This window comes from Podarcis pityusensis (genome assembly GCF_964106645.2).
Source record: "Podarcis pityusensis genome assembly, chromosome: 10".
Classification (NCBI taxonomy): Eukaryota; Metazoa; Chordata; class Lepidosauria; order Squamata; family Lacertidae; genus Podarcis; species Podarcis pityusensis.
This window is the reverse complement of record NC_138035.1, coordinates 34,534,369-34,561,203: the sequence shown is the minus strand read 5'-3', so window position 1 is coordinate 34,561,203 and position 26,835 is coordinate 34,534,369. Positions and strand designations below refer to the sequence as shown.

Sequence of the window (26,835 nt, the reverse complement as noted above, 5' to 3'; positions counted from 1 at the left end):
GTGAACGAGACACTACACGACCCTTAGGTTTACACGTAGCTTGGCATTCCCCCGCCCCTGGCGCCTACGCAATGCAAAACGGAGGGAGAAATTTAAAAAGCTAGAGGCTGACGATTTTTAAACGTCAATGCGCGCCTTTTCAAACTGTCGAATGAGCTTGAGGTTTTGTAATTCCAACCAATCCAGAAGTAGAATGTATCCAATGGCGAGAGCTGTTCATCTGGCAGTAGCCAATCAGAGGGCAGAACTAGTGTATAAATCTTGCCTTCTGCGCTCAGCTTTTAGTTCTTTTCTGCATTTGCCAAGATGGCTCGGACGAAGCAGACGGCTCGCAAGTCGACGGGCGGCAAGGCGCCTCGCAAGCAGCTGGCCACCAAAGCGGCTCGCAAGAGCGCGCCGGCCACGGGCGGCGTGAAGAAGCCTCACCGCTACCGGCCGGGCACCGTGGCGCTGCGCGAGATCCGCCGCTACCAGAAGTCGACGGAGCTGCTGATCCGCAAGCTGCCTTTCCAGCGCCTGGTGCGCGAGATCGCGCAGGACTTCAAGACGGACCTGCGCTTCCAGAGCTCGGCCGTGATGGCGCTGCAGGAGGCGAGCGAGGCGTACCTGGTGGGGCTCTTCGAGGACACCAACCTGTGCGCCATCCACGCCAAGAGGGTGACCATCATGCCCAAGGACATCCAGCTGGCGCGGCGCATCCGCGGAGAGAGGGCTTAGCCGCTCCTCGCCCTCGCCCAGCTTCACCAACAACCCAAAGGCTCTTTTCAGAGCCACTACACCGCATCCCGAGAAGAGCTTGAGATTCCCTTCCCCCTACCCCAATTTGTGAGTTAGTACAAAGTGCCTCTGCACTGCCATGCGAGGATTTCAGATCACTTCCTGTATACATAAGTGTCCCCGTTTCTGCTTTATGAAGCGCCATTTTGGGAACGGGAAGGAACTAGTTTGCATTTTCACAACCCAATTCTTAACTGGTCGAGGAGCGAAGGGCTTACCTTAAGGTGCCCTCGTGCTTCACTTGCGGTTTTTAATTGCGTAGGAGCTTAAAACGGGGGTGGAGAACCTGGGGCCCCCAGATGCTGTTTTGCCTCTGAACTGCGATGCGAGAGGGGAGCACATTTAAGTCGAAGGAGCTGCGGAGCCTTCGCTGGTTAATTTGGTACCGTTAGGCATGCGTGAAAATAGTAAGTTTACTCCGCATAGTTCATATAACGTCGACAAACCACTGAGTTCATTTTTATATTGAAAAGATTCCTTTAAATTGGGTATTGCCCTATGTCTTCGCACAAGGAACTGATCCCCGTTTTTCTTATCTCCGCCTCTACAACTCGCTGTTTGGGTCGTTTTTAAGTGTTTAGTTTCGTCTTAAGCCTTCCATAGGTCTGGGAAAGTCTTGGTGGTTTCTTCCTGTCTGATTGGCGGGAAGCTTGAGACGTTAAGCTTCAAACCAGAAAAGCCCGCGCTCTGCCCTCTTCGGTTGCTCCAACCATCTTTTAGGAGGCGTGTAAGGCGGGAAGTTTGAGCGAGGCCCTTTCCGCTCCCGATTGCTTTCCTACTCCGTCCGAATCCGAGAGTGTTTCCGCTTGATCTTTAATTTTACTGCTGCAGCTTCCTCCAGTTCTTCGAAATAAAAACAAAAAACACCTTCGTACGCTGCTTTCTGTATGCTTAGTAATGCCTCAAACAAAACTAAATGCTCTTTCTTTCTGAATAAATAACGCTCTCTTACAGCTGATGCGGAAAGAACCTCAGACACAGTCATATTGGCGCGGGTGAGAGAAGATGTGAAGGCTGTGCTGAGTCGGAGCTGCAGCGAAAAGGAAGCCCCCTGCTTTAAGTTGGCTTCCCTGCTGGCCATCTGCCCTTGGCAGTAACCACTGTGCCCACTGAGCTTTTCTAGTTCTTATAAATTTTTGTACTTCTACAAGTGTTCAGGTTTACTTGAGCCCACTGGTGCTGTGTGTGTATGTATGTGTGCGCGCGCGTGCACTGCTGTTTTAGCTACATGAAGACTTGCACTTGAATACTGTAATGAATTTGGTATTTATAAGCATGTATATGACACTGCATATTTCTGGAATTGCACTTGGCGGCTTGATTAGCTCAAAGCTAGCTGTTGTCCTTCTGAGTATGAATGAGTGTGTGGTTTCTTGTGGTTCTCACAGCAAAAAATAAAATAAAAAATCCATTCAGTTCTCTTACATGGCACTTTCCCCTCTTTTGGGTTTTGTTCAGATCCAGAAGTACTCGTATGGCGGCGTTATAAATGAAAATACACTTTTCACCTTTGCAACTATGTCCTTATTTATTTATTTATTAAGAAAACACAGTATGCTTTGTTTTCTATAAAGATACCAAAGTGCTAGTTGTTTTAGGGATATCTAGATGGATCCCAGGGTGGTGTTCAATAATAACAGCAAAAGACAATAAAAACAATTGGGGAGCTGCAATACGGGGGATATGTTGTGATTACCCTGTGATAAGGAACAGGCCATAGGCAGCTGCCAGCACCCACTATTTGATTCTCCCGCAGTGCTTCGGAAGTAGTGTTACTCCTAGGCATTCTGGGAAATAAAAATGGTCACGCCTGCTGTGGCTCTGCTGCCAGGGGATAACCACTGAGGGTCCCACCAGAGGGCATCTTGCCAGGGAGGGGCCCTCAATTCTAAAGCGGGTTCTGATAAGTAAAGGGTGCATTCTACAACTGGGCTAGCCAATGTGGTGCCCTCCAGATGTTGCTGAACTACAACTTCCACCATCCCTGGCCATTGGTCATGCTGGCTGGGGCGGCTGGAAGTTATAGTCCAACAACATCAGGAGGGCACCATGTTGCCTACAGTTGACACCTTGGAGGCATTTAGTAGCTTCAGGTTCCAGGCCTCTGCATGACACTGAAACTGCGATCCATAACTGAAATTAAGGCCTGTTTCAATGTCTTTTCATTTTTGTACCTTGTAACTCCTGTTTGTGTGTGCGTGCATGTGTGAATAGTGTGTTAACCAGGCCAGAAGTTTGATATATTTCCCTGCATTATCACACCCTTATAAGTAAATTTATTAGCTGGGTGAGTGGCCGAGGGTATCATTTGGTGGGATGTGTCAGAAAACATCAAAGCAGCCTTGCAAAAGTCATGATGCAATATGCTTCTCTCCTCACCCCACAGTCACCAAGCTGTTAGTGCATCCTTGCTAGTATCAAGCTGTCAGGAATAATCTTAAATGCACTCTAGAACCTAGGTGGGCAGTCTGTGTCGCAGGTCAAATGATGGATGGCTTGCGTTTTGCTGGATACTTTGGAGAAGCACACACATTTTGTTATCAAAGCTAACAATTTGTAAACATTTGAAACACTCAGAGCGTCCCAATATCTTCAGCATTAAAAGGGAACTGATGCACAATTTAAGATTATGAGACATTTAGGAAGTGCCACCTGTATATTATACTTCACTCAGGAATCACCTGCTGCATCAGGCAAGTGTTTGGATGTTGGCACTTTATGCTTAGGAACATTGTGTGGAGTCAGAACAGAGATAACAGCCACCTGGGATTAGAAATGGAGGGCTAAGGAAAACTGCCAGTCGCTTGCAAGCTGAAAAAAATTCTATTCATGCTTCCCGATCAGTTAACCTTTCCTAATGATCCATAAAAATAAAGAATTTTGTGATTAACATCTAGTGCTCATATGATGTAGCTCAGCTCTCCTTAGACAGTTAGTGCCCAATAAATTAAATAAATGTGGTGTTGCCTCCTTTGATCACAGAGCAAAGGGAACATCTGAGCCCTGCTTTGGTACTTCAGAATGCAACGGGGCAGCAATCTGAAATAAAGGAGCTGAAGTGGAGTGGGGGGGGGGGAGGGAAACCAACCAAGTTGAAAGCCCATCTACCATCTCTTCCCTTGCCTCACTAATGAAACATTCTTTGTTAAGCCATGCCTACACGATACGATTTGCTGCTGATCTTGATAACCACATGCCACAAGCAGAGTGCAGGAATGACCAAGATGTCCCTACAGGTGCCTGCACCTGATTCTGTTTCAAAGGCTGTCCTTTGCCAATGAGCTAAGCCACACACCTGTCTCTTCCTTGTCTCATTAGTGGAGCTGGCTGGAGGCTTCTGTCAGCCTTTAGGCAAGAGTATCTAGGGAGACTGAGATATTTGGGGGGGGGATTTTGCACACCCAAATTCCTTCCTTTTTTTGCAGTGCTGTGGGGTGAACCTATAAAACCAGGCCAGGCATCAGCTGGTGTTTGACCTGGACAAGCCCATAGAAGCAGCCATAGTCACCAACCTTTAAAAAAAAATTAGCACAAATTGGCTGAATTTTTCCATCCCGTAGTCATGCTTTTGAAAATATGTCCCATGTTTGAAAATGTAGTCCAATGTAGTTTGTTTCTGCCCTTGATCTCCTTTCTGTGGTGCAATGATTTTTGAGAGCTCTAGTTACCCCAGACATTATAAAATACTGTAATGAATTAGGAACTTTCAGTAGGGGAAATTGCAAGCTTCCAGAGCTGAAGGATGGTGGTTTCTACAGCTTTTTGCTGTAGGGTCTCCTTCTGCACCACCAGCTTCTGCCCCTCCAGGCTATGCATAAAGCCTTCATAGATAATTCAAATTTTCCCAGTGCAGACTACATTGATAGACTGGGCTACAAACTGGAAATCCATGATTTTGCCACCTTAAGCAGAATGGGACAAGGGCTAACCCATGCAAATTGGAAATGACCTCTAAAAACCCCAACAGTATCATGGAGCACTCTGAGGTGCCCAGAGATAGTTGGCATGGAGGATGTCCATTTAGCTGCACTGTCCTAGGCAACTGCCTAGTCTACCTGTACGTTAGGCCTTGAATCTTAAGTACGCACTATACCTTTAAAGAACATTCAAATCACATTCTTTCCCTCAGAGAATTCTGGGCACTGTAGTTTAACCCTCACAGAGTTACAATTCCCAGCAGCCCTTAACAAACTACAGAGTCCAGAATTCTTGAAAAGGGGGAAATGTGCTTCGAATGTGCTTTAAAGTTATTGTATGTACACAGCCTGAAACATTTAAGTGGAACAAACTAACAGGCAGAATTACCCAGATCCTAGACAACCTTTTCATGATTTCTGTATGGGAGTAAAAATTGCAGCTATTTTGAAATCTTTTGGTATAAACAGTATTAGGTTAAGTAAGTTGACAACTTACATTTATGATATTGTCTGGTAGAATGCTATTTTATCATGACAACAAATGTAATTGAATTCAGTATGTCTAATAATAATAATAATAATAATAATAATAATAATTTATTTATATGCTGCCCACCTGACTGGATTGCCCCCGCCACTCTAGGTGGCTCCCAACAAAAATTAGTAAAAACACAATACAACACAATACACTAGAAACTTCCCTGAACTACTTCTGAGTAGAAATGGTTAGTTACGGTATCTAGTTTTCAGTTTTATGTGTACACCACAACTTTCTCCCATCCCACTCCCCATCATATTCCGACAGCATAAGATGGATACCTGTTGTGTATGAAAGGTATGAATAACGTTTCATCTTTTGGAATTTGACTGCTATTTCTATGTTCTGGCTGGTCCTGTTAAGTCAGTCACACCACGGACCCATTATATCTTTATCTTGCCAGATAAAAAGCAGTGCCCAAGAACTGCCCTACTGCTCAAAGCTTTCCCAGCTATAAGACAGCCTGGCTTGTGTGGGTACATTGGATTTCGAAGTTTTGAGGAACAGCCTGAGCAGAAGGAGCAAAGTGGTTTATCTGAAAGGAATGGAGAAGGTCTCAGATGCTGAAGCAAAGATGCTGAGAACTCTGTAGAGTGTTCCAAAAAGCGGATAAAATAACAAACATGTTACGCAACTCTGCATTTCTGGTTATTGCTGCTTTGCATTGGCTCATAACACACAAACGTAAGTACAGTTTTGATTCAGTACTTTGGTAGACAGATTGACCCTAAACTGTTCGGGACATGTGGACTTTACTGGATCCAGCAAGGTTACTTGTGTTTGTATATTTGGGGCTAAAAAGTACTGCCAGGACCCAAAGAAGACAAATTGTGTTCCATATGTACACAATATCCCTAATTATATCATACCTTAGTACAGATTTTAATTGTAAGCCACTTTGAGAGCCCACTGTGGCTGGAAAGCAGGATAGACATATGATCAGTAATAAAATAAATTGTTCAGCCTCACTCATCATGAGGATCCTGTTGACTGTAATCCATGAAATATAAGTGATCAAATATATGTGATCAAAGACAAAATCACAGCCAGGGCCCAAGTGACAACGTAATGATATAAAAATGATGATTATTTAAACATGAACAGCTATACATGTAAACATATGTGAGTATGCTTCATGACTTTCGTGAGCATGCACACTTCTTCAGATACCTGAAGTATTTGAAAAGTGTGCATGCACACGAAAGCTTATACCCAGAACAAACTTAGTTGGTCTCTAAGGTGCTGCTGGACAATTTATTTATTTATTTCGACTGTGTCAGACCAACACAGCTACCTACCTGAATTGGTAATTGCTGTTCTTTTTTCCAGGCAGTGCTGGCAATGTTGCCATTGCAGATGCTTCAATAATCCCAGTTGGAGGTAAATCCTGAGTGTGTCTTATTTCAACCTAAACCCTTCCTTATCCCACTTGCCTGAGATGGCATATGTAATAATAATAATATTTTTGCTGTTGCTGCTGTTTGTTGGAATTTGTTGCCTGCCCTTCGCCACAAGGTCCTGATGTGGGATATACATTCATTCAACAAAATGGCATTAAAGCATCGCTTTAAACCACAAAAGGCACAACGATTACTACAGGGCAAGAGGGTGGGGGACAGAACTATCTGATCTTGTCTGCTCCCCAGAGGCTGAATTAAGATGTGTCTTTTGCTGGCTACAAAATATAAGAGAAGGAATAGAGGGAAATGATTCACTCTCAAATTATAAAACCAGGAGTCTTGCATGACTATTTGCATGGGTGGCGGCTGCAGTCAAGTGCAGATGCCTGATTTTGGGAAATGCTAGGAAAACAGTACTTCCTGATGTCTGCTGAAAGTAAACTGCTGTGTGTGGTTGTGCATGCAATAAGCCTCTTTTGGACTGCAGGCTACTACTGTGTAAACTCGACAATTCTGTGATTCTATGTCTGATGTACAGACTCCTCCTGAGTTCACTGTGCACCCAGATGGTTGTGTGAATAGACCTTCAGAGTCATTCATCAAAACCAAAATCAGATTCAAGTGCGTGAGAGAGGCAGCAAAATATCTCTTCACACAGTTGTATATGGTTAACATGTGAAACGCCACTAGCACACTAGTATAAACTGATAGATTAGACAACTTGCATCAAAGATAAGTAAGTGGCTATGAGCATTGACAGCTAGATTTGTATCTTCTATATTGAGAGATAATATATTCAGAGATAATAAATCCTTTAAGTTGGAATTGCGTAAGACTCATGATCTCATGGGTTGGAACCCCATGTTGGGTGAAAGAATCCTGCATTGCAGGGGGTTGGACTAGATGACTCCGGGGTCCCTTCCAGCTCTGCAATTCTATGCTTCTAAGTACCACATTCTGGGGACAAGAGAGAGTGTGGATATTGCCATCTCACCCTTTTTTCTGAACTGCCACAGAGCATCCAGTTAGCCACTGTCACAAAGACTGAATGGGATTTTAAGTGGACCATTATATGATCTGACTTCAGTTCAATATCCATGTGCTATCTGTGTTTCTGCTTTTGTTTTGGCAGTAAATAGAGGTTCTTTTTTTTCTCCATATCCCCTCCAGATCCTAACATTGCAGTGGGAAAAATGTCGTCCCAGTCCAGCACATATGAAGAAAAGGGGAAGTCAAAGAAGGCCATAGATGGTTCACTGGCCAACAGTTATGCTAATGGAGACTGCACCCTGACGAGGAAGGATTTTGAGCCCTGGTGGATGGTAGATTTGAATTCAGCATTTCAGGTATCTGCTGTGGTGATCACAAACAGAGGAGACTGTTGTGAGTCAAGGATAAAAGGAGCTGAGATTCTCATTGGAGATTCACCACAGAAGGGAGGCACGATGAATCCCAGGTATTTCTCTGCTGTTAACAAATGTATGGTGATGGAAAACCAATAAAGATGACATGCCATATGATCTTACTTGGAAGTGAGTCCTGTAGGGTTCAGTGCAACCTACTTTCAATAAACTTTTCTTAGGATTGGAACCTTAGACCCAATCCTAAAAATATTTTTGTTGTGAGTAAGTCCCATAGATTTCACTGGAGCTTACTATTTATTGTTTGTTTTTACGCATTTAGCACAATTTATATACCACCTGATGTGCAATCACCTTATCAAAAAACAAAGACTTTCAAGCTGTTTGCAATGTTCCGAGAGTGAATCTGCTGTAGTTTTCGCTAGCAGGTTTGTTAATTATACATAACTAAAAAAATAGACAGATCTGGAAGTCAGTTAGTCGTGTTGGTTTCCAGAGGACTTGGGGGATTTGGAATCTGCAGTATAAGACCATTGATTCCTCACTGATGATGTTGGCAGGGCTCAATCTGAAAAAAATGTACTACTAAAACATGAACATCCTAACCCTCTCAGTTAAATAAACGGAGAGGCTGCTTCTTGGTTTTAACATCTATTGCATCAGCCACTCTTGTAGTCCATCTGTATCTCCTCTTCTCTCCCTTTGGAGGGACGAGCCTGGAAGCTTGGACTATGTTGCCAACTGCCAGGATCCAAAGAAGACAAATTGTGTCCCATACATACACAATATCCCAAATTATATCATACCTTAGTAAAGATTTTAATTGTAAGCCACTTTGAGAGCCGACTGTGGCTGGAAAGCAGGACAGACATATGATCAGTAATAAAATTAATTGTTCAGCCTCACTCATCATGAGGACTGATCCTGTTGACTGTAATCCATGAAATTGGTAGTTTCCAAAAGATATTCTGGAGGATGCTGTCATTGCATGGAAGCTTCCTAGGGGGTTTTCGGTGAGAAGTCTAGTAATGGTGAACACATCATCTAGATGGTGCACAAACTAAGAGCTTGTGGACTCTCCTTCCTTGGAGGTTTTTAAGCAAAGGTGGATGGCCATCTGTCAGGGATGCTTGAGTTGATATTCCTGCATTGCAGGGGGTTGACTTGAGGTCCCTTCCAGCTATGATTCTAGGAATCCAAACATCCCCAAGCATCAGCTTCCTCATCACTGCTAGTCTCTCCCTGCATAATGCAGCTATAGGCAAGTGTTGAATATGGTTTCTTGGTGTGTATGAATAATATGTGTATGAATGACATACAGAGTAAGATAGACCTGTTGTATTAACAGAGTAAGTATTCAAGAGCAAGGGCATCCAATATGGTCCCCTCCAGATAGTACGGACTCCAACTCCCATTAGCCCTGGCAAGCATCATTGGCAATCAAGACTATAGAAGTTACAGTCCAATGACAGCTGGGAGGAACCACATTGCCGCAGAACGTGCTGTAGAATTGTCTACACTTCTGCATAGTTGAGCTATGGCATCTCGATCACAATATGTAGTGATGACCACTGTCGCAGATGACTTTGAAAGGGGATTCAATCAATTAATGGAGGATATGGCCATCAATTGCTACTAGCAATGAAGGCTGTATATTGCAACCAGCATCAGAGACAGTATGTTGGGGAGTATGGTCAGGGGAGTGCTGCTACACTCATGTTCTGCTTGTATTGTGGCTTTCCACAGGCAACTGGTTGGCCATTGTGAGAACAGGATGCTGGAGTAGATAGCCCTTTGATCTGGTCCAGCAAGGCTCCTCTTAGGACGTTTAACTGCAAAGAAATGATTGAGCAAAATGTTCTGTGTCTCTTGCTGATATCATTGATCCTTTTGGCCTAAATATTGGTGGGGTTCCCATATTTCCATGTGCCATATCTCCACTGTGCTCTGAGGTCATGCTGCTGAGTAATGCTCTAGTTGCTTTGCAGGTGTGCTACAATCAACAGCATGGGGCGTGGGGAAACCATGTCCTTCACCTGTGCAGGGATGCAGGGCCAGTATGTGACCATTACAATCCCGGGGAGATACGAGTTCCTCTCACTCTGTGAAGTGCAAGTTCTCGCACACCCATGGCTCCATGTGGGTGAGTAGATGGCCTCTGTTGTGGATTTGATGTGCACAGCAAAGGAACATGTTGTTCATGCGATGCGGGAGAACCAAATCACTGATTGTTAGAAAACCCCTATTATCACAACTCAGGTGAGAGAGGGCCTTCCTGCCTTTTCTAGAGCTGACCCATGAATAGATAATGTCAGTAGCTGCCAATGGGGCTGCATTGCTCTTCCATCTTCCCAACATTGTGTGTCACTACAACTTCTGGGGGGTGGGCAAGGCAGTGGGAGTTTGGCATGGTGTGAGAGGAGCAATGGAACCAATCCAACGCCCTAGCTGCTGCATGTATTTTGTACCCGCAGCACATGACGTTCCTGCTGCCTTGCCTCCCCTCTTGGTAACAGGCAGGGAAAAGACAGCTGGGTAATATTCTAGTCTATGTTAGTCCTATTCACCGTTGAAGTCAATAGACAGGACTAACTTAGGTTTCTTAATTTCAAAGGGTCTACTCTGACTAGGACTTTGTTGGACACAACCCCAGGAGAGCAACACAGCCCCACTGGCTGCTACTGGAGAACAGTATGTCTGTCGATGGGGAGGAGAAGCTTCTCCTGCCTCCACATCTACTCTTCTGCTGGAACTTCACCTCTCTCTTTCCGTTCCTGATGTATGACAACCCACAGTTTCGTCACATACATTTGGGTTGTTGCTTTTTAAAAAAGCAAATAATTTATTAAGTTCATACAACCCATACAAAATTTAAACATCAAGAATATTATAGAAGTTTACTATCATAGACAGACAGATAATAAAAAGCATATATACTTTCAGCTCCTGTCAGACATAATCTTCATTTTACTGAAACCTGCTCTTATATTTTCCCTGACATAATATGTTTCAGAACTTCATAGAGCTATGTAATCAATTCCCTGCCTTAAAATTTGCAACTCACCCTTTATGTATTGTGTTGCCAGGTTCCGCCCACTAATGACACTAATAACTTCTCTGAACCTCTCTCTCTCAGCTGTTAATTTTACAGCATTTAGCTGTTCTGATATCTTTCTTGCTAAGTCTCTGTTATTATGTTTCTGATTAATTATCCAGGCTTTTGCATATAGTATTTTAGCTAGAGTTATAATATATATAACACTTGGTTTTGATCGCATACTCTTATATGGTCTTTTACATAATATTTTACATGAGGAGGTCCAATGAAACCTAGCAGCCCAATATTTCATGAAGGACTGTAATAACCATTTGCCTTATTTCATTTCCACCAAAGGTGAAAGTTTGGTTACATAACACTTGTGAGTAACGTGAATATTTTTCTCACCAGTGTCAGAAGCTCAGACGTGTCATTTCTTTTGCAGTTCATGATGGTGGACGGAGCCCTGTGAGAGACAGCGAAACTGATTTAGGTAAGTGCTCAGTTGTGTGTTGGACTATGACTCCCATCGGCTCCAGCCAGCCATGACCAAGGATGATGGGAGTTGTAGTTCAGAAGCATATGGAGCTCCACATGTTCCCCACTGCTTTGCTGAACAGTGATTTCCTGTAGAAGTGCTAATGATGTTTCCCCTTCTAGGTCTGCAGGGCAGAGTTCTGAGTTTCCTTAATGAATCGAAGGAGAGTTATGTTGTCATATCTCCACTGCAGCCTCTGAATGTCATGGAATTCACACTCTGCATGAGAGTCTCAGTAGAGGATCTGAGCAATCGCAAAGTCATTCTCTTCTCCTACCGCTCTCAAAAGGACGAACTGAGGATCTTGCGTGAGGCAAAGGGCTGCTTTGGCTTACACATGGGGGGTCAGAGTGTGATGTTTGCCCTCCCCGATCTCAGCACTTTGGGAAGTCATATGTGTGTCACCTGGGAAGCTGAGTTTGGCCTCACCGCCTTTTGGATGAATGGGAAAAGGAGCGTCCGAAAAGTGCACAACGTAGGGCATATTGTTCAGTCGGGGGGCACTGCAATGCTTGGATGGGATCAGAGTGCACAAAATCCATCCGAACAGCAGGAACGGCATTTTGTGGGGGAAATAACGGATCTCTACATGTGGGATTATGTACTGAAATCTCAAGACATTCAAGATGTGTTCCAGGTCCACCAGTTTCCTAGAGGAAACATCTTTGACTGGAAAATGTTATCGTACAAGATTACGGGGAATGTGCTGGTATTACCTAAGGACTAACACCCAAGGAGGATATGGGCATTATTAAGATATGCAGGAGATCTTTTGTCTTCCTCCTTTGCAAAAGAATAGACGAAAAGGGAAGGAGGGAAAGCACCACCTGAGATGTGGAAGTGCAGCTGGTGTCATTATTCACATTGCCTGTAATTATTCACATTGTAGGATTGTTGACTGCCGTATGAAAATTCTTTCGTACTGAAAATTGTTGAAGTAAATCATAAATTTTAAATAAAACAGCCCTATGAATAATCAAATTTGAAAACAAGATTTATTTACTCATGGCAAGCTGTTGTGTATATAAGAAAGACATATCTATAACTGTACTAGGGGCTAGAAACTTATTGCGCGTTTGCGAAAGGAAGGTGTGGATTCTTAAAACGTCTATAAAGACCTTGTGGCTTTAATAAGGGTGCTCCAGGAGATATTTGAGATGCAGCGAGCTGTGCTATTTTCATTTTTGTGACCATTATTAAAGTATGTGCACTGTTGCTGGCCTCAGTGTACTGGATAGTCTGAGTCACAAAAACCAGAAACATACAAATGAGAAGCAAAGCTGTTCCTAGCACCAAGGATCAGACAATCTAAACTTGAAGTACTTAGGGATGCAACAAAGGGAGATGAAAGAGTGACAAAGAGCATTGCTGCTGTGCAGGCTACAGTCTCTAAGCCCACTGCAGGCTAAAGTTAAACAAAATTCCAAAAAATAAGCTCTGTGGAATAATTATATGAGCAAACATCATGTCATTCAGGACAAAGTTGTGAAGAGTGCTGATGAAATTAGAAATAGGATGAATAGTATCTTTGCACTCCAATAAAATCCATCTGGGAACCTATGGGAGATGGGTTATTGTTTATCCAGTTCAGTTGAAAATGTTTTGAGTGGGGATTCAAGAATCTGACCAAGACAATGTACACACATTTTATTCTAGAATCAATGGAGACTTCATATTTGTGTTTTCTACGTAGCCCACACTCAGTCTAGGTCTAGTGCCCCCCCCCTTTTTTGCTCCTCAAAAGCACTTATACAGAAACTGGTTTCATTCTGAAAATAAAAGCTCGTTGCAGATTGATTCTGCATTACCTCACAGTATGTCCATTTCAAAAGAGATGTAGGTGGTTCTGGCAATGGGGATTCAATCTACACTTGGCCATAGACCAAGACTGCAATCACCACATCCTTCTTCGTTCACCTGGGGCATGTGCAGGGAGGAAAAGACAGGGATAACCTAATCAAGGGGAAGGTTTTCAAATGTGTATCAAGTAAGCACACACCCACTTTGTCTGATTAACTTATATACACAGTCACCTATATAGAAAAACAACCTTTATATAGAAGACTGTCCCCTAACTGCTTTTTAGAAATATGGGGCTGGATAGCTCAGTTACTACAGTGATACCTCAGGTTAAGTACTTAATTCGTTCCGGAGGTCATCTTAACCTGAAACTGTTCTTAACCTGAAGCACCGCTTTAGCTAATAGGGCCTCCTGCTGCTGCTGCGCCGCCGGAGCGTGATTTCTGTTCTCATCCTGAAGCAAAGTTCTTAACCTGAGGTAATATTTCTGGGTTAGTGGAGTCTGTAACCTGAAGCATATGTAACCCGGGGTACCACTATACTTGCAAAGTGCTAGAACAGGCCGTACAATTTGCAGCAGAGAAATGGCAAGAGAAAGGGAATACTTAGCCTTTCCTGCCCCCATAACTTTCCTCTTCTAGTTCCTTCCCTGTTTGTTTTTACAGTCTGTGTATATTTGCCATAATAAGTAGATAAAACCAGCTTGGAAGGGAGGAAAGTACAGCATTTCCATCCTATACACTGTTCTATAAACAGTCCTGTTTATACTGCTTTGTGGATGAGAAGCAGCTTCCTAGCCCCTTAATGGCAGGTATTAATGTAGTTCCAAGATGGCGGCTTTTGATTTATTAAGATCTCCACCATTGTTTTCCTACCCATGAGGTCTTCCAAGTTCTTTTTGCAGAAAGCTTTGTTCCTTCCTTTATTTGTAAACTACAGCTTCTTCTTCACTGTTACAAGTTGTGCTCAAGGAAACATGCAAAAGCCATATCCTTGGCACATGGCTATACAAAGAACCCTTCAGGCCTTTCCTGTTTTCAGGTGGGTTTCAATCACATACAGGTGAATTCAGGTTTTGTAATTAACACTGACTTGGAACCCTTGAACAAAAAATAACCCTGCTCCTCCTCCCTGGCACATCAGAATTTTTGCAATAAGGAAAATAAGGGGAAATGCACTGGGAATTGTAGTCCAAAACATCTAGAACACTGGTTCCCAATTAGGGGGTCCGTGGCCCCATCCCTCGCGGCCCCCCAACTAATTTTTTGTCATTTTTGCATGGTAATATAACAAATTTTATGGTCTGTTTTAGCGCTGTGCAATTTTTCAATATACTGTACAAAAGCACTTTTGAAATCACACCACGATCAGGGGCGTAGGAAAGGGGGGCAGGGGGCCACCCCAGGTGCCATCATGGAGGGGGGTGACAAATTATCAAGGAACAATTACTGCCCTACTAGGGAGGTTCATTAAAAAAAACCTTTTTAAAAAAAATGCCTGCTCCAAAGGTCTTATCTTACTACACTAGGGATGATATAGCTACATAAGAAATTTCATGCATATCAGTTAATATCTTGACCCTCCTCCATGAAAATAGCTGTTTATTTGGCCGTTTTCCTATGTCGTGAAGGCTGAAATTTCAACAAAGCACATGCCTTTGCTAGACTCTTTTCAGGCACCTGCTAAAAGCATTCTTCTTTAGGCAAGCATACCTAGATGCTTAGGAAGTTGAAGTAATTTTAATCTTAATATTTTAGCTTTTGTATGTTTTAAAGTAGGATTGTTAATTTTTCTTGATTTTACTGCTGTGGTGTTTTTTTTTGTTTTTTGTTTTGGTAAACCACTTTACAGGTTTTTAAAAATAAATTTTATTAAATAAATAGGCAATAAACATAAATAAAATAACACAAGCCAAAAGACAATCCACAGTATCTGCCCACAGTCGTCTACTTGTTATCAGAGGCTCAGAATCCACATTCCTTTGTAAGAAAATATGAAATAACGTAAAACCATTTTTGCAGGCAAAAATAAAAAAATAAAAAAAATCAGTGTGTGTGTGGGTGACAATAAATTTTCTGCACTGGGTACCACCTGACCTTCCTACGTCTCTGACCACGATAACGATTTTGAGCCAGCAAGACGCAGAAATACAGTGGTACCTCTGGATGCAAGCACAAATTCCCTCAGTGCTGCTGCGTGCAGGAAACTATCTATGGATCTAGGGTCCGTAGTAGTAGTAGTAATAACAATAATAACAATAACAATAACAATAATAATAATAATAATAATAATAAATGTATACCCCGCCTATCTGGCTGGGTTTCCCCAGCCACTCTTCCAACAAAATATTAAAACACAATAGTCTGTTAAACATTAAAAGCTTCCCTAAACAGGGCTGCGTTCAGATGTCTTCTAAAAGTCTGGTAGTTGTTTTTCTCTTTGACATCTGGTGGGAGGGCATTCCACAGGGCGGGCGCCACAACCGAGAAGGCCCTCTGCCTGGTTCCCTGTGACTTGGCTTCTTGCAGCGAGGGAACCGCCAGAAGGCCCTTGGCGCTGGACCTCAGTTTCCGGGCAGAACGATTGGGGTGGAGATGCTCCTTCAGATATATTGGACTGAGGCCGTTTAGGGCTTTAAAGGTCAGCACCAACACTTTGAACTTTGCTCGGAAATGTACTGGGAGCCAATGTAGGTCTTTCAAGATGGTGTTAGCGGCCGCTCCCAGTCACCAGTCTAGCTGCCACATTCTGGATTAGTTTTAGTTTCCGTGTCACCTTCAAAGGTAGCCCCACATAGAGTGCATTGCAGTAGTCCAAGCGAGAGATAACTAGAGCATGCACCACTCTGGCGAGATAGTGTGTACCTTTTTGAGGGGGAAAGATTGTGTCTTTAGAATATTGTTTATAATAATGTCCCTTATTACTTCAGTTTAATCTGGTGAATTTAATGCATACCTTTCCAGATATGATTGCACTTGGGAAATGCATGATAGAAAAGCAGAATATAACTCACTTATGGGAAACAAACAAACAAACAAACAAACAAACAAACAAACAAACAACAACTGAACAACATCGGTGTAAAGATGATGACTAATTCCAAATGTATGACGATCAGTGTCTGAGCTAAATGGGTGCTTTGTGCAAAGTTAATTGCTGGTTCTTTGGAAGGAGGCTTAGGTAAATATGATATTAAAAGCAGGGAAAAGGCCAATGATAAATAATCATACCATTGGTTGAAAATCCTGGCATCAAGAACAGTATATCTCTGTGGATATAACATGGCTGATGCAACTCCGTATTTACAGGCTTATGGCACAGGGAGAACAATGTAGTGGAAAAGTTTCAGACAGATCCCTAGCTATTTGAGTTCCCAAATATTTTGTGTCTGTCCTGAAATTTTCATGTGATTTCACCTTGCTGATCAATGTGGTGTGATGCAATATCTGTATTGATATGACTGGGAGAGTCAGAGAACTGTTTCCAATTTACCTGTTTGTTTTTAAATTTAAGCACATAGTCCATGCATGTTTGCTGAACTTTTCCTTCATTTCAGTTTCCTTCCTCCATTCATTATTTTGTTACTGACAAGGAGAAATATTTGTTCTCTGAGAAAATCAAATCAGTATCTTGTGTCCTTAGTTTGGAAGAATCCTAATTGGAGGATATCAGTATTCAGAAAGGTATATTAACCTCTTCAAAATTCTCCAGATGCATTGAAGAGGAGAGTGTTTTCCCAACGATTTCTCTTCTGAATTTTCTTTACAAAGCCATTGAGGAGGACACCATGCTTTTAAGAAGAACCTCCATATCTGTGGCATTTTATCTCTGCCTGTTGCTTATGACTCCTCTGCCAACGCGAACTTTCCAAGAAGGTATGTTTCTGAGCTTGGGCATCAATTTCCCCCTTTTCTTCTCTCCTTTTCAGTGATTCCACCAACAGCAAGATTCCATTTATTTATTTATTGCATTTACACCCACCTGTTTCTCCAAGGAGCTCAACGTGGCATACGTGGTTCTCCTCATTTAATCCTGTGAGGGAGGTAAGGCTGAGACGCAGTGTCTGGCCCAAGGTCACCCAGTCAGCTTCATGCTGAGTGGGGTTTTGAACTCTGGTCTGCCAGGTCCTACTCTGATACTCTAACCACTGTACCAAATTGGCTCTCTTTCAGAGGCTCATCAGCCCACAGGTATGTACCAATTCACAGCACTCTCGGCATCTCTCCAAATCTGAACTACCGCAGAGTGTTTCTCTGCTCTCCCCTGACTAGCTGAAGTGTATTTTACTTCCAAAAGCAGTTGGGGGTGGAGGGAAGGAAGGGAGCCTTCCAGGGCATCACAGGAAACCTCAGCCATGAGCTCTTGATGGGGGCAAAGGACCAACCAGCCATTCCTGCCTAAATGGCCACTGGGAAGGTGTCCCAAGGGGAAAGGATAGATGGGATCTTCCCTTCTGAAATGTGAAACAGAGCTCTAACATCAGAGTGGTAGATCTGATGCCAAAACCTCCCTTACTCTCTCTGCCACTGGCTCTTTCAAAGCGCTGGCCTTACTGGCACTGGCTCTACGGCTTCAGAAGGGCTGGGAAGGGGGCATTCTGGTAAGCAATGTGGATCCGAAACATCCTAAGCCATCCTGGTCCTCTAACACACCATTAAAATGGGAAAATATTGAGTCATGTTCCTGAGTGTGACTAAATCTCCCCCTCTCCTTTGGAAAACATTTTTTTTATATAGTAATGCGATAAAAGGAGAGAGGAGTGCATGTGTGTTCAAGCCTATTCCCACAGTAAGAGAATAATAACCTGCGCTACAGCTCTAGGAGTCTCTCTTAGCCAGTCAATCAGATTTTTATTGTTTGTGGTCAATGGACACTGCAATATTATCTAATAACTCTGCCGCTCCTTGCAGGATTCACTTGCCCAGAGAACTGGTTGAAGCGTGAAGGAAACTGTTATGGCTACTTTGAGGAACCTGTGACCTTTGCACAGGCTAGGGTAAGAGATGGTTTATCATTGTATTAGCTGTGCATATGAGGAGTCAACATCCCTTTCCTCTCTGTGAAAATAGAGATGCTGTTTTTGTTTCAAACATTACAAATTTTGGACAAGATGGATTGTTTCAAGAAGTGGCAGAAAGATATTTCTAGATTTGTTTGGCAGGGCAAGAAGCCTCGAATAAAATTTAAGATATTAACTGATGCTAAAGAAAGAGGTGGATTTGCCCTGCCAGACCTTAAACTCTATTATGAATCAGCTGCTTTTTGCTGGCTGAGAGAATGGCTGCTTCTTGAAAATACTGACGTGTTGGATTTAGAAGGTTTTAATAATGCATTCGGTTGGCATGCATACTTGTGGTACGATAAGGTAAAAGTACATAAAGCGTTTAAAAATCATATTGTTAGAAAAGCATTGTTTAATGTCTGGATAAGATATAAGGATTTGTTAGAAAAGAAAACCCCAAGATGGCTGTCACCAATGGAAGCGAAGGCACAGAAAAAACTCAATATGGAGGCCAAATGGCCGAAATATTGGGAAATTCTGGATCAAGATGGAGACAGAATAAAATTGCAGAGCTTTGAAAAATTGAAAAATAAAGTGCGAGATTGGCTCCATTATTATCAAATAATGGAGGCATACAATTTGGACAAAAAAGTTGGTTTCCAGGTGGAAAAATAAAAATTGGAAACAGAATTGCTAGATACAAAAATTAAGAATTTGTCAAAAATGTATAACTTGCTGTTGAAATGGAACACTCAGGATGAAACGGTGAAATCAGCTATGATTAAATGGGCACAAGATGTTGGACATAACATAATGATGGCTGACTGGGAACAGTTATGGACCACAGGTATGAAATTTATGGCATGTAATGCCCTAAGAGAAAACTTAATGAAAATGATTTATAGGTGGTACATGACACTAGTCAAGCTTGCAAAAATTTACCATTTGCCCGAAAATAAATGTTGGAAATGTAACGAGACTGAAGGCACATTCTTTCACCTTTGGTGGACATGCCCAAGGATTAAGACATTCTGGGAGATGATTTATAATGAAATGAAAAAGGTATTTAAATATACCTTCCTGAAGAAACCAGAGGCCTTTCTCCTGGGCATGGTCGGCCAATCGGTGCCAAAGAAGGATAGAACTTTTTTTATGTATGCAACAACAGCAGCAAGAATACTCATCGCGAAGTATTGGAAGACACAAGATTTACCCACCCGGGAAGAATGGCAGATGAAGTTGATGGACTATATGGAACTGGCGGAAATGACTGGCAGAATCCGAGACCAGGGAGAAGAGTCGCTGGAAGAAGATTGGAAAAAATTTAAAGACTATTTACAGAAATATTGTAAAATTAATGAGTGTTAGAAAAATGTTGGAATGAAGTTATATGACTTTAGTAGAAATGTTATAAGGAATTAAGTACAGATAGGTTAACAGAGCATTAAAGGAAAAATAAGGTTAGAATGAGTTAAGATAAATATAGGATAGAAAACAGAGGAAGATGGAAAGGAATTGCTGAAATAATTAATAGAAGTGGAATACAAAGAGGGAGGTGTGAGGAGGTCGTGGAAATAAGTGAATGAAAGATGGGATAATGAAATTGTTTTGAAATTGATTTTTTTTTTGTTTTATTAATTTGATGTGTTGTATTGTATTGTCTTTTTTTGTGTTTAAGTTTTTGGAAAAATAATAAATATTATATATATAAAAAAAGGAAAGTTTTTGCCAGGCACAAAATCATGACTTTTCAGCCTTCGTAGCATTTATCTGTTTCTCTTTCATTCTTCTGCATTATTGTTTTAATGTAAAAAAAAGATGAAAAATGGAACAAGGGCAAAACTGGTGTTAAATTATGAGCACTTGGCACTAGTGTTTGCATAGGGCTGGAAGGCTTATCCTGCAAAGGCTAAACTGCAACCGGGGGCAACTTAATTGATAAAAAGAAAGAAAGAAAAAAGAAGCTAAACCTGACTCTGTTGATAGCTGAGCTCTAGCTGTTGCAGCAAGCAAACCTTTGTTCAGTTTTGGTAGAGGATGATTTGATTAAAAAAGAAAGTCAAAGCTAGCAGCTGGGGACTGTGTCTAGAAGCTGGTGCAACCCATAGAGTGAATGGCATTCTTTGTGTCCTTGTGTAGGAGAAATGCCAAAAGGAACATCGTGCCGACCTAGTCTCTTTCCATAGCAAGGAAGAAGTCTGTGCAATTGCGAAATTTGTTGCCGGCTTCAGTGACAACAAAGATGTTTGGATAGGTCTCCACGATCCTCAAAAGGTGAGTGCAGCAAGCTCCCTGGTGCTTAACGTCTTGGGATGTTTCCAACACTCTTCTCTTCTGAATTTCTCTCTGGATTTTGGAAATCAAAAACAAGATCACGTAATTCAAAAGTGGAACTGATGCACTGGAGATCTCCATGATGCCAAATGTCAACTGTAGCCACACACAATCTGTCAGGAAATGCCACTCTCTGACCTAGAAAGCCTTCTCCAGTAATTCCTTATCTGTAAGAACTTTCTCTCTCAAGGTTGGGGAGAAACACATACTGTATTGGACTAGCTGTAATGTGGAAGTGAGAGTGTCAAACTGGGTGCAGGAAGGCCCGGGTTCTAATGTTGAGCCAGCCAGTCGCCATCTAACCCAGGGAAGGGGAATCTGTGGCCTTCCGGGTGTTGCTGGGCTTTGACACCCGTTGTTGGGAGCGAGCCAGCAATAAATCACACAGACTAAGTGAACTTAACTCTTTATTTGAAGAAGTGGGATCTGCTCAGGAGTGCCAGGCCTAATGAGCACTACAACTCTTATTCGGTACAACTTGTTGTTATGAGGCAGTTGCGAAGAATGGAGGCTTCCCACAGCTGCCCAACCCTCCTCCTCTCCTAGGTTTTCCCCAAGCAATCTGAGACTGTGGCTGGGTGTCTGCCTTTGCAGACATGGGAGACACCCATGCTTCTTCACCAGCCTGACTCATCTCTGCCTCTTGGCCTCACTCCTCTCCTGCTTCTGTTTTTGCTGCAGCTTCTGGACTTCTCTCTGCCACAAACTCTCCCTGATCACTAAACCCTGTTACCTCTTCAGCTTCTGACACGTCCTCCTCCTCCTCACTCTGACCACTCATCATTGTCCCACCACCCTGTCTATGAGCCTTCTTCCCTTGGAGGTTCTGCAGCTGGTTCCCCTTATTCCTCCTCTGCATCCAACCAGTCCATGGCAGCCATTAACCCCAGCCAGCATGTCCAGTGCTCGGGATGATGAGTGTTGGAGTCCAACAGTACAGTGGTACCTCGGGTTAAATGCTTAATTAGTTCCGGAGGTCCATTCTTAACCTGAAGCACCACTTTAGCTAATGGGGCCTCCCGCTGCTGCTGCCTTGCCGGAGCACGATTTCTGTTCTCATCCTGAAGCAAAGTTATTAACCCGAGGTAATATTTCTGGGTTAGCGGAGCCTGTAACCTCACCTCATAGTGATGTCAGGTGACGCTTCCCCTGGGAACCCCAGTGAGCAGGACTTCAAAGCAAACTGTGGGACTTTCGAAGAGCCCTTTGTAAACACAGCACACAGGGATGTTTACAAAGGGCCGTTGAATCCTGCATCTGTGCTTCTCCATCAAACCTTCACAGAGATTTGAAGCAGAAATGCAGAGATTTGAAGGTGGTGGTGTTTGAAAACCTTGAGCATGGTGCAGTCCTACTGCCCATCAGCTGATAGGATGGGAATGCAATGTCCTGCATCAAAACTACCCAGAATCTGAAGAAAAAGACCAAGTTGCTTATTGGCTCCCAGCCAAGGCATATCATATTGCGGATCTCCTACTTAGCCGTAAACTCAACGAAGTCATACCACAGGTGTGGGAAATCTTTGACCTCCCAAATGCTGCTGAACTACAACTCCTAAGCTTCTGAAAGCATGGCTAGTAGCCAGAGATGGTGGGAATGTAGTCCAAAAACATATTTGGGGTGTACAGATTCCCAACCACAATTTTATTCCCAGGCAGACTGGTCTAGGACTGCAACCTTGGTAAGTTTCTGAGCCATTCCACGAGCATTCTCCAAAGTATTCCACATGGTTGATTCCCCTAGTAACCACATTTCTTGCCTTCCACCTGCAGGATAACGTATGGTGTTGGACTGATTCCACCAGGTTTAACTTATATGCATGGCTGGATGACACACAGAGAAAGAATGAATACTGTGCGCTATTGCTCCACGGCACAAGTAAGTGTGCAGGTGCTTTGGCAGATGGGGACACAGGGATTCAGGAAGGAGAAGAGCAAAATATGGCTGCTTTTGTTTACCTTCCAGCTCTAACACTTTGAGAGCTGAGATTTATGGGTGTTTCCTCTAAACAGCTGCAAAGCACTGCTTGGGTCAGAGGCGGGAAGGATGCAGTTTGTAGCAAAAAAGTGGCTGGCACACCTAGACACTCCTCTTCTGTTGCAGCCTCTTCCCTCTGCCACATTCACCCCAGCCAGGGTTCCAGGCATGTGCTTGCTAGGTTGTTAAAGCAAGAGCAAAGGGGGAAGAGGATTCCAGAGAAAATGCTTTCAGCAAGTGAGGTAGCTGTTCACCACCTGCTGTTCTGTACAGCAATTGTACTGTGAAATTGCTTGGAGATGCTTCCTAGGATTTCTAAATGACATAAAGGACACCACCACCACTCCACTTAGCAACTGTTCAGTAGAGGCCTGACTTCCCAAATCTGCCAGCTTTGTAGCTCAAACCAGTGGTAATCCTGATGGGCTTAAAGACTTTTGCCTGCCAGGAAAGGTGGCATATACATCAACCAGGTGGCTAGCACAGGTAGTCATAATCACATTTTTAATATGCTGCCACTGCGTCACCTTAAATATCCCGTGCTGCCACTTGTGTATGTCTGTGCATTCACCTTCAGCCAAGGAGGCTAGAAATTTGGCAATTCTCAAAATGCAAAAGTTTAAATCAAAACCCAAAATTCTCAGTTGCACAGAGGATTGCATTTTGCATATCACATCTGCAGCTTTGCTTTTAGCCTTTCTCCTAAGGATGTAATCATGTGCTTGCAAAACTGTAAACAGTTAATAACTCTTCTCGAAACTTAGAAGTAGTGCTGAAGAGCGGACATTGGGCTGATCCATACTTACCTTTCCTCTGCGCTTCCCAGACACAGGGCTGCATTTTAAGCTCTGTGTCTGAACTGCTGAATTGGAGCAAACAGCACTCCGCAGAAAATCCCATTGCCATTTGGTGTGCTTCAGCTTTAAAGAGCGGGTTTTTGTGGGGTATGCTCCAGGGCAGGGAAAAGAGTGCTTGGACACAGAGTTGTGCCTGGAAAGCACAGCTCAAAAGGTAAATGCACATAAGCCCATTGTCTGTGGTTTCTTATTCTTGCTGCAGCCTGCAGTTTAGCCAGTTTTGCAGGTTTCTGTGGTGCTTCAGGCAATACTTACGACTTTTCCAGACAGCCTTTCTAGACAGTACATTCATGGTTATTTCTGCTTGTGATGGCACAGGGCAGTCTGACGAAAACCTGCTTTCAGTACTCTTTGTGCCTGAAATGTTTTGGGGCAGATATCCTGCTTGGTTTGCAATCAGCGCATGTCCTGCAGCTTCCTGCTGAAATCCTGTAGCTTTGTATACTTCAAATGTCCCAGGTTATTGTTGTCTTGCCTTTGTTGCCCTGTGGTGCAAGAGTGGCCCCTCCAAATGGCAATGATGCAACAACACCAGGGGGGCATTGCAGAACAACTACCGTATTTTTTGCACGATAACACTCACCTTTTTCCTCCTAGAAAGTAAGGGGAAATTTCTGTGCGTGTTATGGAGGGAATGCCTATGGATGGCATGCCTACGGATTTTCCTCCTCTAAAAACTACGTGCGTGTTATGGTCGGGGGCGTGTTATAGAGTGAAAAATACGGTAATAAAGCAGAATGATGCATGGATGGTCCACTATAAATGCACTGCTCATGCATCAGTGATATGTTGCAGAACACAACCATGCAAAACCCCCATTCTGGAGGAGCCCTCAGTGAAGATGAAAAAAAGGGGCTGAGTCAGCCACTCATGCTTAGCATTTGAAATCTCAGGACCCGAATTGGTGAACTTCCTCTAGGTCAAACATTGTGTGGGATGGAAAGCGCATATCACATATTTACAAAACAAGGTGAAAGCCCTTATCTACGCTCTACTACGCTTCTTCTTTACTGAGGGGGCTATGCATGTTCCATCCGCCTTAAAAGTTTATAGTGCAAAAGTGGTTGCAACTATGGCCTATGCGGTCCCTTTATGGGGCGCCTTTGTAAACCTCTTGCCTCTGGTGACATTGCAAAATCTTTTTCTAAGACGCCTTTTGAAACTACCCTCCTGTGTAAGCAACTCTGCCATTCGCTTAGAACTTAAGACCCCCTCCCTTGAGATTCTGATGTGGAGACATGCCTTTAATTATTGGCTGTCCCTTTGGCATAAATTGCCAAACTACCATCTTATTCAGTGCCTTTGGAGAGATGAATTCACCAGCCCATGGGCAACAAAAATCCATTCCAAACTGTTGTCTTATGGAATCTCTCCTTCCGATATACTTAATTTAGATCTAATTACAGCTAAAAAGGTCATCAAACAAAGACTGGAGGAGGTAGATTTACAACAAAATCTTACCACAGGTGGAGGTACATGTTCCCCGATATATCAGGGCATTACATCTATGTCCCAGATACCTCGATATCTGTCTACTTTATCGGCTGCGTCGCATAGATTCGCATTTGTTAGAGCCAGATTTAATGTGTTCCCCTCAAATGTGCTGAGCAATAGATTTTCTAACGGTAAAATCTCTGTTTTGTGCGCATGTGACAACAAATCGATAGAATCCCTTTATCATATCTTGTTTAATTGCCCCTTATACAATGTTCCCCGATCAAGGATCCTGAGTTCAATCATTCTGGAAATTGCTGCTAAACCACCTGAATTACATCTATCTAGCTTATCTACTCCAGGACATTGACTCTTATAGAACTTTACAGGTTGCTAGATTCCTGATCTCAGTTCTGTCATATAAAAGACTTCATGGAATGCTGCATGACTATTAAAAATTCAGTAAACTCTATGCACCATCTTTATCTTCAAGGCCATAACACGGTACATTTAGAGATTATGTGTTGAAATATTTTAGTTGATATTTTAGATTGTAAAATGCTATTGATTTTATCTATTGATTTTTATCTATTGATTTGTTTTACCTTGTGGGCTTATAGCCGAATAAAGTATTATCTATCTATCTATCTATCTATCTAGGTCAAACATTGTGTTTCTGGTGATGGATACAGCAATTCTGACCATGGTTTTGATCTGTGACAGCTGTTTCATACATATGCATTTTCCATATAAGAAAAAAGACCTGCATAGTAATGTTCTATTGCTTCAGATGGGCACTGAAGACAGTTTCCCCCTTGGCAAGCTTTGAGGAGGATTGCTCCCAAGTGAATTTCATACCGTTACCTCTCTTGACTTTATTTTATTAGACAGAAAACCCTTATATGTTTTTGTTCATTGCGTGTGTTGTTTCATATGCATTGTAAGTGAACCTGGATAATTCATACAGAGGTGGAATATACAGTATATATTATTTCAAAAGAAAATAAATATTTAAGGCTGTGGTCATCCCACATGAATGTGTGAACGAGCCTTAAAAGGCCGTGGAGTGAACAACACTTTTCTAATAAGACAGAAGACAGTTAATATTTTAATTATTAGTTTTAATAACCTATATTGCATGTTTAATATTGTTTTGCAGTATGTTGTCCAGGGAATGTTTGTGGACGGATAGCTATAAACATGTAATTCATAAAATAAACAACCCTGGGAGGTTGCATCCCAAGGAGAGCATACATCCTGCAACCCACAAATCACCCTGGTATCTCGGCTGCCTTATTTTTCTTTCCGCATAGATTACATTGCATGGAACAGCAGAAATTGTGAAACCAAGAGCCCCTACCTTTGTAGATCGACACCACAAATTATCGTTCGTGAGTGCTAACAAGGAGGAACCCTGGCTGGCTAATAATTAATATTTTAATTATTAGTTTTAATAACCTATATTGCATATTTAATATTTTGCAGTATGTTGTCCAAGGAATGTTTGTGGATGGGTAGCTATAAACATGTAATGCATAAAATAAACAACCCTGGGAGGTTGCATCCCAAGGAGAGCACAGATCCTGGAACCCACAAATCACCCTGGTATCTCAGCTGCCTTAATTTTCTTTCCGCATAGATTACATTGCATGGGACAGCAGAAATTGTGAAACCAAGAACCCCTACATTTGTAGAAAGACACCACAAATTATCGTTCGTGAGTGCTAACAAGGAGGAACCCTGGCTGGCTGTCTAGAAGAACCTGCACCCAGAGGGATGTCAACTCCTTCCATGACTGCTAAACTCACCTGCTACTCATCTATAGGCTGAAATCCCAAATAAACAGTAGAACTTGCAACTCAA

The 26,835-nt window shown here is 42.7% G+C and overlaps 2 protein-coding genes across 7 annotated transcripts; both read left to right on the top strand.

Annotated features, from left to right (window-relative positions):
• The first annotated feature begins 189 nt into the window (after positions 1–189).
• On the top strand, positions 190–1,648 carry LOC308457447 (histone H3.2). Its single transcript, XM_080971292.1, has one exon. It carries the CDS (start codon positions 307–309, stop codon positions 715–717), a length of 411 nt encoding a protein of 136 aa, XP_080827418.1. The 5' UTR covers positions 190–306; the 3' UTR covers positions 718–1,648.
• On the top strand, positions 733–26,835 carry LOC308457434 (pentraxin fusion protein-like). 6 transcript variants are annotated; one of them, XM_080971255.1, is made up of 10 exons: positions 1,059–1,184; positions 5,636–5,916; positions 6,562–6,612; positions 7,803–8,088; positions 9,982–10,136; positions 17,139–17,243; positions 18,279–18,364; positions 20,510–20,644; positions 22,477–22,582; positions 26,612–26,835. In XM_080971255.1, exons 2-10 carry the CDS (start codon positions 5,856–5,858, stop codon positions 26,698–26,700), a joined length of 1,074 nt encoding a protein of 357 aa, XP_080827381.1. In that variant the 5' UTR covers positions 1,059–1,184; positions 5,636–5,855; the 3' UTR covers positions 26,701–26,835. The 6 variants fall into 6 exon arrangements, with proteins under 6 accessions (XP_080827379.1, XP_080827381.1, XP_080827382.1 ...); XM_080971256.1 differs by lacking the exon at positions 26,612–26,835 and adding an exon at positions 26,286–26,396; XM_080971253.1 differs by lacking the exons at positions 1,059–1,184; positions 17,139–17,243; positions 18,279–18,364; ... (1 more) ...; positions 22,477–22,582; positions 26,612–26,835 and adding exons at positions 733–825; positions 11,476–11,523; positions 11,691–12,549.